At 34.9% G+C, this 14,267-nt stretch overlaps 1 protein-coding gene across 5 annotated transcripts in view; it reads left to right on the top strand.

Moving 5' to 3' along the window:
- The window catches only part of EXOC6 (exocyst complex component 6), an 88,900-nt gene that overhangs the window by 46,388 nt on the left and 28,245 nt on the right, over positions 1-14,267 (top strand). For 2 of the 5 annotated variants that reach the window (XM_056494924.1, XM_056494926.1), the window contains exons 18-20: positions 1,359-1,538; positions 4,517-4,546; positions 10,075-10,216. In XM_056494924.1, coding sequence (XP_056350899.1) covers positions 1,359-1,538; positions 4,517-4,546; positions 10,075-10,216 — 352 coding nt within the window. Of the gene's footprint in view, positions 1-1,358; positions 1,539-4,461; positions 4,547-10,074; positions 10,217-14,267 lie in introns of those variants that run through there. The other 3 variants (XM_056494925.1, XM_056494927.1, XM_056494928.1) reach the window with 2 other exon arrangements.

The following is a 14,267-nucleotide window of genomic DNA, read 5'->3' as shown; positions in this document are numbered from 1 at the left end:
CATCATTATAAATTGTTGCAACTGATATTTCATTGCTAATTAGAAACTTTAAATGTAGACTTGACTTTAATTGAAACTTTCTTGGTCATGGCCATCTACAAAATTGTGGATATCCCCATTCTTCTTTGACATGATGACAGATTGCCAGATTCTTGCATATTGGATTTGTAAAGCTGTTCAGTGGAGGCTTTCTCAAGTTGGTTTGGCAGTAAAAATGCTTTTTTTCGGGAATCATACTTTGATATTTATTTATGGCAAGGCCCCATACTTTCTTCCTTACTCCTGAAGTGCCTCTCAGCCTAGGGCCTGGTTGAAGACTAAATTTGGCACACTCAAGTTGAGGACACCTTTAAGCTCAGATTAATGTGAATATTTTTATTTTTTCTTGTTGTGTTTCTTATTTATGCTTTTCTCAAATATCATGTTTTTTGCATTACTTTCTTCTAGAGGAAAGTAGTGATGGGAGTTTCATCTGGCTTTTGTTGCTTCAGTATATCCAGGCTCTTTTTACCCTCTACTAACCTTAAGCAACTGATACATTTGGTTTAAATCAGATGTCTTACTTGAATTATTTCTCCATATCAGTGAAGAAAATGTTATGGTGAGCCCAAATTAGAAAGATACTCAGTATCTTTAAACTCCAGGCTGGCACAACTTTCCAGCAACACCAAGCATCTGCACATAGATCCTGTTGCATCTCTGAGGATGTCTCCCACACAAACAAAGCAGAGACAGCATTGTAAACTCAGTTCACAGTAAATGCAGGACTTTGCTGTTCCAAAAGGTAGAATCCAGGGTGTGGCAGAACAAAAATAGGAGCAAGTAGGGGAGTGCTCTGCATCACAGTGTGTGATGATCAGGATACTTAAAAGAGGATGAAAAATTATGAGTATTTTTCAGATATGCAGCTTTAAGATGGTAATTACATGAAAATTATATGATTGCTTGACTTCTGTATGTAAAAGACAAAAATATTAGGTTCTTTTATTATTTTCTGTGTGAAAGAAAAATCAGCTCTATGTCAGGGTTAATAAATTTGTAAGGTTGAATTAAAGGTGGTTGTTGTGAAGAAAATAAACTAATTGCTTCATTTTCAAATTAACTTAATTTGTCTGAAGACTTTGATCATTCTGTAAACACTCATAGTGTTATAAACACTCAGAGTATGCATTTGGGGAGTGTTTTTAAAAACCACAGCCTCAGATGTAAGAAGACATTACAGTACCAATTTCAATAAAATATTTTTTAATCTAAGAAAAACACAAAACTTCAGTTTTGTTGATGGATATAATTTTATCTGCATTTAATAATAGTTTGGAATTCTGACAAGCATTGCATGCTTTTTGTTTTTTTTTCAGGATGCAAGGCATGCTGCGGAAGGAGAAATATATACTAAACTTAACCAAAAAATAGATGAATTTATTCAGATTGCTGATTATGATTGGACAATGTCTGAATCAGATGGAAGAGCCAGTGGATACTTAATGGACCTAATTAACTTTTTAAGAAGCACGTTTCAAGTTTTTACTCATTTACCTGTAAGTGTTCAAAATTAAGTTTAATTTCAAACTATTTGAATATAATTTTATTTTAAAACAGTAAGATTTGAACAAAAGGTTCTAGTTTTTGGTATGTGCACATGCTGACGGATGTATTTTTAAGTTTTTCTCAGCACAGAAATATTGTCAGATATGTATCAGTGTGTTGGTGGAGCTTACCCATCAGAATACTTAGAAAATACTTTCAAATACTTTAATCTAAATATTGTTACCAGCAACTAATTTACAAATAGTGTAAGAACTCATGCAGTTTTTTAGAGCCTTTTTGGTTAACCATCTTGGTTTTATGTGCATATGTGTTGGTTCAAAAAATGCAGAATTGGTGTAAATCCTGCATTTGTGCATAAGATTATGAATGAATTCTTGTCCATATTCAAATATATCCTGTGTTATTTTGTCCCAGGAAAAATGTTTACCTGTTTTATGTATGAATTGTTACATTCTGCTGTCTGATTTCCCCTTGCTTTCAGATAAAAAAGCCTATTTCTAGTTTGGCTTATCATCATAATGGTTTATAGCTTTATAGGTCTGGAGTAACTTCAGTAAGTAATTCAAGCTACATCTGCTTTTTATCAGCTTGTCTTGGTTGTTACAGTGACATTGATGTCCAAGTGCTTTGCCCACCTGCAATGCTTATAAAGAATAAATCCTCGATGCATAGGATGTTTTGAGGCTTCTGACTGAAAGAAAAAAATTTCTTTATGTGCACAGCAAGATGTTGAAGTTGCTGGCATAGCAGACTTGTCTTGTCTTCCAGATCTTACCCAGAGACTATGATTCTTCAGCCTCCTGTTCTTTTAACTGACTCAAAGACAAAGCCCACTCAGAATATATCATGTGGATACTGATGTGAACGTGTCATGTGAGGCATGTGCTTCTGTGCCCAATCAGTGGAGCGTTTTTTGATAAAGAATAGCAAGTTTGTTAGATAGTGTAATTCATTGTAATTTTGTATACAAAGCAGTGTGAACAAATGGCACTGCTCCTCAGTGTCCCTTTGCATATGGCAGTTAAGGGATGTGGAATTTGTAGAGCAGGATGTACAGAAATCTGTCATGAGTGCATATTGCTAAATGGCAGTTCAGAAATGAGCCCCACACAAAATGAAGTAATATGTTAAGAGGAATGCAAAGAAGCAGCTGTGGCATTAGGACTTAAGAAGTGTGGAAAGTATAGAATTATGTGCCTGGGGGTACAAGTCAACCTTTGGAGAAAGCTAGTTTCTGTAATTTCAAACTCTGGTCAGGCAACAGGCAGGATGTAGAACTGTATGGACAAGTAGTCTGCTGTGGCAAGAGGTTTCTTGCAATTTTTTTACTTACCCTGCATCTCGTTCCCTATCCTATCTTGACCAGTTGTAGAAGCATACAGTCCTGTAAGTGTCGTGTGTGAGCTGTGGAGTTTATGTGAAAATGTGTGCACACTATGGTGATTCTTACTAGATTTGTACTAGTAAGTTATTTTTGTTAAGAGAAAATTTATAGTAAAAATATATTCCAAGATTAGCCCACAATCAGGTTCTATAACTCATTAAAATAGTAAGTTTATCACTTTGGAGTGATAAACTAAGCTAGATTTTCCCCTGCTGTAATTAATGCTTGTAATAGTTTTAGAATTAATTTTCATTTATTAATTATTCCACTAATGTCAGTGTCATTTCCATAAAAATTTTTGTATGGCTGGCAGAAATATTCGACTACTCAAAATGGTTTATCAGAACCTTTTCTGGAATTAGAAGTCAAAGGAAAAATTCCTAGCAGCACACTGGCCATCATTCTAATAAGGAAAAGAGTGGGACAAAGAGAGAGGGCTCTTCTATTCTAGCTTTGCATACCCAATTGTGTTAGAGAGCATTGGGCTAGGACTGAGGACACTAATTGGCCACACTATTTCTTTGTTGTCACATTCCAGGGTCACTGACTTTCTCTTTGGTATTGTTTCAAACACTATTCTGCCTGTAGAATGTTATGATATGTTCTTTAACTTTTTTTTTGGTGCAGTCACTGGGTTCCTGTCATTAGAATCTTGTTTTATTTTTGCTGTATGTATAAGCTGTGTAAATGCACAGGGATGTGCCTCCCTTTGTGCTTTCTTGTGGGGCTGTACTGAATTATTTCTGTAGCAATGTAGGCGAAACTTTTCAAAAATGCATCTTATGTTGTATATCTGTTGTATTCAATCTTCATACAGCATGGTATGTTGTATTATTTTCATCGGGATATTAGAGCTCTAAATCAGGTAGAGCATGAGCTGTACTGAATCTGCTCACAAAGGGACATAAGTTAGTTGGGGCCAATATCTCTGTTGAATCATGTGTCTCCAAAGCTTTTTTCCTCCTCTCAAGTTTTGCATGTTAGTTTTCTCCCCTGTGTTTGTTTGCTGTACTTAAGAAGCAATTTTGGAAAAGAAAACAGCTTTCTTCCACCCTACAGTTAATTGCCATAAGTTTTATTTTAAAATTTATTAATGGGTCATGTTATATTTAGATTCTTACTATCCTGAGTTGTTTCAAGTCTTGCTTAAACAAAGTATGTTAATAACATACAGATAGCCTCTGTAAGCCATAAAGGTAAACGTGGCATTTATTTTTTAACCTAAGACTTTTGGAGTATATTCTTTCTTGTAATGAAAACATTCTAGAAAGGCATTTCAACAGACACTTCATCATTTGAACTTTGCTACTTTTATATTTTGGCATACAATTCCTTATTACAGAAAAACGTATTATTGCCAATTTAGTATTATTTAAGTTATAATCTCTTTGTTACACTTCAACAAAATACTATAGAAGTTCAGAGGTTTTAAAAATTTATTATGATGTAGCTGTAATTGTTCTTTTTGTACGCTTTTTCTTATCTTTTATTGCTACCAATTTTTTATTCTTTTTTTTTTTTTTTTGAAGTTGACAGTACATCTTAATTTTTTTGTTTTGACTGCCTTACTGGTTTCCTTCTCAGCATAACAACAATGACCATGCAGCTATGTCGGTAAGTAGATGCAAGATGAAGAAAAAGCATGTGAACGGAAAAACTATGAACTGCCTGCAGGCTTATTGCTTCAGTTTTTAATCATTTAATAAAAAGAGCCTTTCTGTTTTGCTGATAACTTGCTGTGTACCTTGCGTGGATGCATGCAGGGATCAGGTTAATGACTAACATTGGGCTTTCATACACTGGGACAGACAGCAGGAGTGCTAAAAACCTTGCAGAAGGTTGATGGGGTGTGCCTTGCATCCCAAATAAGGTAATTTAGAGGCTGAGACCTCTTGAAAGGGAGGTCAGGTATCAAAATACAGCCATGAGACATACATACAGAGTTAGGATAGAGTGATATAGCTGAATAAAGAATCAGTGAAAGTTCCATCGTTCTTCTGCTACGTTTGTCCGGGGTCAAGAGAATGTGTGTGCTGGTGTTCTTTATTTGCTCTTAAATTTTTTTTTAAGAAGCTGATGAATTTCGTTTAAGAATTTTCCCATCCCCTGATTATTTTCAGATTGTAATTTTTTTTCTTATGAGAAATTTATTTTGATTTGGCATAAGCATTGCCACGGTAATGAAAGTGATGATGTTAATATTACTAAATTATTAAAACCTGGAGAATGGATCTAGCAGAGGGTTCTCAAGTTGTTAGGAGTTACAAGTGGAGGTGTAAGTAGGTGAAGTATTTAGTCTGTTAAAGAGAAGGCTGAGAAGAGATCCAGTGGCAACCTACAACCTCTTGAAGAACAAATACAAAACTGATGGAGCCAAACTTCATGGTTGGACTGACAAATTCAGACCTGGCTGTGGTCCCAGGTAGAAGCTTGGGAGGTGGAGCTTTGGTATTAGAGGGAAAGTGCTTGAAGAGAGCAGTACAGTGTTGAAGGAGATTGCACAGAGGCTGCTGAATTCCCATCCTCAGTTACTCTGAAGGGTCTACAGGAAAAAGGTCAATGGACCTGAAGTAGTGTTGGCAACCGTGCTCCAAGTAGAAGTTTGGACTAGATGGCAGTGGTGGTTCATTCCAACCAACACTTGCATCATTTGAATGCTCAGCATCTGGGTGAACTTCAGGCTAATAGGTGTCATGAGCTCTGTGTTTCGTGTAGAAATATTTCCTGTTAGTATTGTAAAGGTCTAAGGCTGCTGGTTATTTCATGATTGAGGACTAGCAGCAACGTGGAACACAGAAGCTGTGTCGCTTTTGGAAGGTTATAATTGGAAAGTCATGCAGTTTTTAATGGTTCTGTTTTCTGAATTCACAAGAATTTAGTCTTTTACATTTATGTCCCATTTTAAGTTAATCTTGCAGTTTATAGTGCCATTAGATGCTTTAAATAAAAAAGCAAGTTAAAATTTCATTATACAGTCATAAATCTCATGAAATAAATTGGATAATCAAATTTATTATTAAGGAACTACCTTTTTGAGTTTTATCTTGAAGAGTTAGGTAAAAATGTTGCCTTGTGTTTCAGATCAGTTAACTTGAAATTATAGTGGGTCTGTATGTAAATGGTTTTAATCTAAATTTAGAATTAGCTGAAATTTTATTCTAGATATGTGTCTTGTCAATGCAAAGTTGGAAAAGAGTGAAAAGAGACTGTTGCAAATTACTTTAAATTAGGTATTTTTAATTGTTTCAGTAGCATTTGGGACAGAGACTGGACGTAAAATTGATTCGTAAAAATTCCATTCATGTTTTTAGTATATTTGTAATCTATCAATAGTTCAGAAGTTGGAGTTTTTAACCTTGAGTGATAAAATTTGTATGTTTAATTTATTCTCAGAGAGAGTAACATTATGTTATTTCATATTGCTAAATAATTTCTCACCTTTGCATCTTAGATTAATGGAAAAGTTTTGTTATTTTCTTTTTATGCTGACGATGGCAGTTTGTGTTACTTTATTGTTTCTGTGATTGGCAGCAAAAGCCTAATTTCACAGCTTGCAGTAAGAGTGCAGGAGTGGTGGTTTTCTGCAGCTATATTCAAAAACTGTCAATCAACAGCCTCCACAGGCTACTTAGAGAATGGGTTTTCTTACAGACTTCTCCAACTGCTGCTTCATGCTGTCTTTGATTGGCACAGCCTGGCAGGGAGGATGGATGAATCTGTCACTGGCTGGTTAATTGTGTTGCTGGTCTCAGCCTGACATCAGGTCTTTGACTCCTAAGTGGCTCAATACAAAACAAATTAGCAGATTGTAGTCATATTTCTCATTCTATATGCTTTGACTTTGTTGAATGCAGTCCATAAATCATATTGACTGACACCATAGTGAATGATGAAAGCTGCTTTTGAGACAGCTAGTATGGGTTTTAGAAAGCAGCACCGCGAAGGTGCCGTGGAAGGATGCATATGGCTGACCCTTTGGGAATTTCCTAGGAGCCAAATGTCTCTTTACTACAATTGTTCTTAGGAGAAAAGCTTTTGGGCCCTATAAAAAGGATTTAATTTGTCAGCAGATTCTCTTTACAAGCTCCTTTGAAATATAAGAAGTTTGTCTAAGGGTTTTCTCTTTTTACAAACTTGTATTTCAGCAAAATGTGAAGGCTGGGTGAAAAAACAGTTGCCTTTAACACAGTTAGCAGGTGTTTTTGTGTATAGAATAGGGTCCTTGTTTCCTAAACTTTACACTGATTGAGTGGAAGAATAGGTTTTGTAGATAGGAGCAATTAGCATAGGCAGAGCAGAGACAATAGTGGTGTCTCCAAATGGGAGGCAACTGGGGCGAATGTGAGAAGCCTGCTGAATCTCTGCATGCTGCTGAATATAGGTATTTAATTGCTAGATAACCATGACCACCCCCACCCCCTTAAATAATAATAGTAATTTTAAAAAGCAGAAATAACAAACATCGAGAGTGTTTTAAAATTAACTGACATTTGTTCAATCCTGAAAAATAAGTATTACTGCTATGTTCATGAATCCTTGTATTTCCTCTTCAAAATGCTTTATGAAAAATTGGCAAAAAATTGATGATGTGGTACATGTTGGAAATTTGAAGATGAATTTTTAGCTTGATCCTATTTTTCAAACACAAATGTTAATTTCATTCTTTTCTGGGTATCATACATCCAGTGTATTTTGAACTGGGAAGCACTGAATTTTGGAGAGGATAACAGTATAGTTCACATTTCTCTTAGTTAAAGTTCAGTATTTTGATAGATATGCGTAGCTTTATTTTTTTTTTCTAAATTTGCAGATATTAAGTGATTTTTATTAAGTATCAACTCAGTATAGTAAACTTGTAGTATTTCTTGATGTGTCATTTGAACAATAAGCCTGGAGTTCAAGTTACATAGTTGGAAATAGTTTATATGTTAGGATGTTTCCATTTTATGAAACTTTAAAACCAACATTAAATGTATGTGTATTGATACTTATTTGAAGTCAAAGTGGCTTTAGCTGTGTCATTTCTGTATTGTAACCATTATCCTGTGCTCCAGTACTATTGATATTTGCCAGATTGTAACAATTATCTACACATGCTTGTTAGAAATATAAAATTCTGTCATTTATTTAAGATAACGGAGGAGTATGCATTGTTTCCATATGAAATAAACTGAACTTTAAAATTTTTCATGACAACCTATTAATCTGGTTGAACTTTTATTACATTATAGTGGCAGCATAAATAGGACATGGAGCTGATTTGATGGAGCAGTACATTAAACAGAGATGCACTACTTGTTCCATTAAATCAAAATGACATTTCCATTAAGTATTTCAAATGCACTACACTGTAATTACATGAACTGTGGCCCATTTAGTCCCCTTCTCACCTCCCTTTTTCCTTCATTTTTTGCCTATTCTTTTTTTCTTCTTTTCCCCCATTCATATTGATATTGTTCTGCTTGGGGAATAGAGCTGCATGTCTCCCAATATAATTGCTCTTGGGTTTGGGAGACTTTTAAGCATGCTGGTTTTGCATTGTTTCTTACATTCTTTGTTGTCAGTTCATCTATTTTGTTCAAATATGTTATTTGCTTTTCTGAGATTTCCAATTAAGAAACTGACATGTTGTTTTAGATAAAAAGCTTCTTACAGTTCAAGGTGTCCTAATGCTAAAAAAGAATTAGCAACAGCTATTTAATTTTTCAGTGTGAACATGAGAAGAGTTGAAGGCTTTCTGTTGTATTCTCTGTATTTTAATTACCTTTTAACAAATAATGGATTTTTGAAACATGAAATACTTGGGGCCAAATTTGCTTTCTGTTATGAAAATTTTCTGCACATGGAATTTCAATCATCTTAGCAAGCTGACTTGTTAAGGACAAGATCTGGCTCTTCAGATGCTGGAGCAGAACTTTCCAAACTTTTTGAGACAGTGAACTGTCCATTGTAGTTGTTCATTACTTACGTATTTCTGGGAGTCAATAGTGAATGGATCAACCTGACTGTAGAAAACAGCTGGAGAACCATGACTTTAGAGAAAAAGGTGACATCACTGTACTGATGGATAAAAGTAAAATAATAGTGGCGTGTGCTCCAGTAGCTCTGCTGTGTTATTATGATTTCTTTTGTTTAAACGTGTTGTTACTTTTGTTTCAATATCATTATAACGTACACATCAGTTGAAAAGAGTGGTTTGAGTACATTAAACTATAGAGATTCATATAGTTGTATTTGACACCCAAGTTCACTCTGTATTAAAAGATGGCAGTTCTGTAATAGAATGGGGCCATCTGGTTTGGTATCTGGTCTCAAGTGGTTTTGGTAACTTTAAGGTAGAATAAATTTTGTTATCATTACATTTTTCTGTACTAAATTTTAAATAATTTATTAGGGTTAATGTCTAACTTTGTGTTTTGTCTTTTGATCTCATGTTGGGAAAATTGTCTCAATTATGTGTAGATGATACACAGCAATATTGCCAGCTAGACTGTGATTGGGAAATTATTTCTATTTTGTACAGCAGAGGGCTACATTTCATTTTGCAAGTAGTTGATCACTGACAGTACTGATTTATTAAGCACCTGAGGTGGTGGATAAGCATGAATTTTTACAATAATTTAGCAACAAACTTTGAGATCAAACTTGAGCAGTTTAATTACCAACAAATAGCACAAGCTCTTACAGGAAATGCCCAAAAATTGCAATCATTTTGGTTTATGTAAAGTTGAGGTTTTTAAAAATATGCTATTGTTAAAAATATGCAGCATGTTGATTTTCATTACATTCTCGCTTTCATTCTCTTTGGGTTAAAAATATTTCAATGTATCCACAAAGCTGTTCATATGCTTCAGCAACTTTAATTATCATTGTTTTGGAAATATCCTTGTATTCATGAAGACTGTTGGATTGCTGGAAGAAATTTCAGTCATTGCTTTAACATCTATTTAATCTACTTCTCTGTTTGATCTAATACAAACCAATCTAATAGGTCAAAGAAATAACAGAAGTATGATCTATCTTTCTAATCTAAGTATTGTATCATTAAGACTTAGAATGTATATTAAAATCAAATCTGATGAGCAGTTCTTTAATGATGTATCATTTGTTTCTATTGTAAAACTTGTTGCTTTTTCTACTAGGGAAAAGTGGCCCAGACAGCTTGCATGTCAGCCTGCCAGCACCTTTCAATGTCCCTAATGCAGATGCTACTGGACAGTGAATTAAAACAAATAAGCATGGGAGCAATTCAGCAGTTTAATTTAGATGTGATACAGTGTGAATGTAAGTATATATTCCCATCTCTATTGGTCTTAACGTCGAAAAAAGTTATGTAGTGTAAGCTATATATATATATATATAGTGGTCATTCTCCATAATCTACTAAAACTTTGTCTTTTATTAAAAAAAATAGTATTACAGTACATCTCTTTGTAGAAGTATTTATGAGTGAGTATGTTGGCATCCCTGGGAAATTTTTTAATTGAAACTTTTCTTTTAACTAAAATATATAAATTGAAACATACATTGTTTTTACTCCTAATGGGATCATAATCAGCAAAGATTTAGTTTAGTACAAAATTGCCCAAAACTACTACATAAATATGATGTTTTAATGGTTAAGAAAAAAAAGATCAACTGTCTATGAAATTTTCATGTTTCCTCTTCAGTTCATCTCTTATGATACAAAATTTAAATGTGCTGTTACGTAGGGTTTCCCTACTCCTAGAACTGCTATGGCCTTCCTGTGCAGAATAATAGTGCTCATTTAGTAAACATCAGCTGTTGTTTTATTGTCACTGTTCAAAATATGGTATCAGAATTGTTTTATAAACTGTTTCAATACAGCACTGAAGGCAAGATTAATTACCTCATGTTTTGCTTGGAGCTCATGGCTCAGAGTAAGCTGTTAATCTGTAAGAGGGAAGTTCCATGAATAGGTGTTAGAACTAGTTTTATAGTTGATGACTGAGATACAGTGGAAAGGTTCACTAGAGTTTTTTTCAGTGTGTATTTTTCAGATTCTTCTGCTCTGTTTTTGGGTTTGTTTTTTTTTTTTTCAAAGTATCTTTCCTGTTATTTGTTTTAAGCATAGGTCTCAATTATTTTGGTGACAGCTGTAAATTGGGGCAGTTATACAGGTCATATCCTGAGGCTTTTAGTTTGGATATATGAAAAAATTTATGACCACTGCATTAGAAGCCACCTATGGAAAACTGAAAATTTAATTTCAAGCAATTTGGTTAGCATCACGAAAGATTCTTGTGGGAGTCTAGAGACAGACTTAAGGGGCATTTTTGATATTTTAACCATATACTTGTCCTTTCTCCTGCCTTATTTGTGACATTCCAGCTGAACTCAGTAACAGGTAGAGCACACAACTTTCTGACAGTCCCTCACTGTCCAGCCTTAAGGCCTTTCAGGGCATGGAACAAACAGACAGGATTAGCAGGGTCAAATTGATAGAATATTTGTGATTGTGACATTAAAATTCTGTGATTGTACAAGTTAACCAAACAGATCATACTTTGACTTTTCTTACTTTTAGTATGCTTGATGTTGCAAATTTAATAGTGTAATTTTCAGGTAGGTACATAGCAGTGTGTTTGTGCATTTGTATAGTTTCTTAGATATAAAAAAGATACCAGTTGTTAAAAGAGAAATTATACAGTATTGATAATACTGACATCATAATCATCCATTTTAACAAGCTGAGTTAATGCAACCACTAAACCACTATGTGCCTTCTGAACAAATAGTGTAACAGTGAAGAAAACTTGTCCATTACAGTATTATTCTGTTTCTAATATTTAAAATATCAGCTGTGAACAACACAGTACCTCACTACTTTCTGTAGATTACCAATGCACTGTTTCACCCTGGGATTTCTAGCAGTACAGGGGATAAAATGCATGTCTTGCAGATGACTTTCACAGTATAAACAGTTTGTTCACAGAAGGGAGAAGTTCCACTGTTTCCAGCTGTCATCTGGGCTTTGGGTTGTTTTCAGACTTTTTTCTTCTCAGGCAAAGGCTGATATGTGCCCTGATTAGTGTAATCCTAATTTCTATTACCATTCTGTCGATCAGCTTTGGTTGATGCACAGCAGAACCTTTAATCAGTGAAGAAGTATTAGTAGAGTTTTATTTTATCTAAAATGATAACATTTCATTATTTTAAAATAATAAATTAACTGTAAGATGACATGGTTTTTCATATGTAGCTGTTATTCTGAGGATATGGCATGGACAGGACAAAACTTTGGTCAAAATAAGAAGATTTCAGAAAGCTAGTAACTTAAAGACTGAAAAATGCAGTCTTCCACCACTGTGTAATTTCTAGCATGGGCTGCACAGCTGCTAATAGAATGTACTTTATTTCTTCCGTTTTGAAAAGCTTTTAAAGCATGTTAGAAAAAGAAAAGGTTTTGCACAGAAACCCTTTGAGTAGTTTAAATACAATTATGGAAGCTTGTCAGAATAGCGTGTTGCAACAAATTACATTTTGCAGTCTGTGGAATAAAGGAGTGACACAAGATTTTGCTCAGATTGCTTTGCTGATGTGGTTTCATTCATAAGGTCCATCACAGGCACATTCCAGGCCTCACTGTGATGCCTGTGATTTATGTTCTTGCTCATCACCCTCCCCCAGCTTTATTCTTTGATGCTTTGGGATTAATGGATACGACAGTGACATTTCAATTAGTGCTTAGAGTGTGCAAATAATTCACAACTGTTGGGAGTCTTCTACTGTATTGTATTAATGGGTTTGACATTTTACTTAATGGGGTATACTCAGATGAATTTTGAGCTAGGAATTTAGATGACATGTAGAAAGTTATTAATATCTGAAGGTAAACTTTTAAAAATTCTTACCAATATTGTAGAATTTTTTTTCTGATCTTTAACATTATAATTTTATTCTTTCTAATATGAACTCGGGAGATCTAAAAAAATCAGAAAAATATGATAACAGAAATGAAAAGAACTAATAAGATAAAAAATAATCAACAGTCCAAACAACAATCTGTCAAAGTCAGTAAAGTGCTCTTCTTAGTGGCAAAGAATAAGTGGACTTCCAAGAAAGGAAGGTGGAATGGAAGGAAGTTATCTGGTGGTGAACTGGGATTTTTGTTATCCTGCACTAAATTTTCATATAGTGAAGTACCTATAATAGTTAACCTCAAAAACAGAGTAGAAATCTGGAAATATCTGATATTTTTGCTCAACAATAATAATAACATCAGGTGGTCTTATGGTTTATAAGGGGAAAAATGTCATCATCTTGCTCTTCTTCTAGCATGTTTTTTGTTTCCTTCCAAACATTCCAAAATATTTCAGTTTTATTTCAGTTTGTCCTGTTCTAATCAAAGTATTTCTCTACTTCCTCTGCAAATTTTATAACCTAGAGCATTGTTTTACCCCTGTATTTTGTACCGTTCTTTCTCAGTGTTTATTTCCACAAGGATGATTGAGATTCCTGAAGCACTGTTCGGAAAATAGGGCATACTAACTCCCATTGAATAAAATCCAAAGAGTAGTCTTTTGCTTCAGTATTACATTTAAGTTCCCCAAGGAAGGAAATGGATTGGGAAGGGGGTGTTTGCCATTTTTTTAAGATGAAATTAAATGTGGGTTACTGTATCTCACTCACTTTATAGGAAAAAAGATGTACATAATAAAAAATGAGCTTTTCAGAGACACCAGATATACTTAGCTTACATCAGCTTCTTATTAAGGAATTAGAACTTGTTTGAAGTTGTAATTGTTGGAAGAGCTAAATGTTTTTTAAAATTTTTAACATAGATTAATTGTGAAGTAGGATTAGTTAACAGAATGAAATATGGGTGAGTGGGCATCCTTCTTCACCCAGATGTGAAAGGGTGAAAAGGTTTTGGGTGTTGCCTATAAAGAAGCAATAGTTAGTGGAGAGTTAGTGCAAAGCTGGGTGCTCTGTATTTTCCTGATCAGCCCTGTGTGTGGCTTCCTGGCAGTCCCTCCTTCCTGTCACCCACTGCGTGGAGAGCAGCATATCCAAGAGCAAGTGACATCCTCACCACAGTGTTCTCTGCAGAGCACACACAAAGGTAGTCTCCAGGTGGGCATGCCAGAAGCTGAGGCACCTAGATGCTGTTTTTCCTTGAAAAGACACCATGTTCTTGTCTGAAGCCTGGGTTTACCTGCTCCTCTCCCATCTGAGCAGTCCGGTTAACCTCACTCAGTTGGCCGTCCTTCATCTGCCACTCACATATGGCAGCACGGGAGCAGAGGAAGCAGCGAGACCTTGCAGGCACTGGGGGCTGCTGCCTGGCCAGCTGGCAGCTCCCTCAGCAAGG

The sequence above is a fragment of the Oenanthe melanoleuca genome, chromosome 6 (genome assembly GCF_029582105.1).
Source record: "Oenanthe melanoleuca isolate GR-GAL-2019-014 chromosome 6, OMel1.0, whole genome shotgun sequence".
In the NCBI taxonomy this organism is placed as follows: domain Eukaryota; kingdom Metazoa; phylum Chordata; class Aves; order Passeriformes; family Muscicapidae; genus Oenanthe; species Oenanthe melanoleuca.
This window is presented reverse-complemented; position numbering and strand designations above follow the sequence as displayed.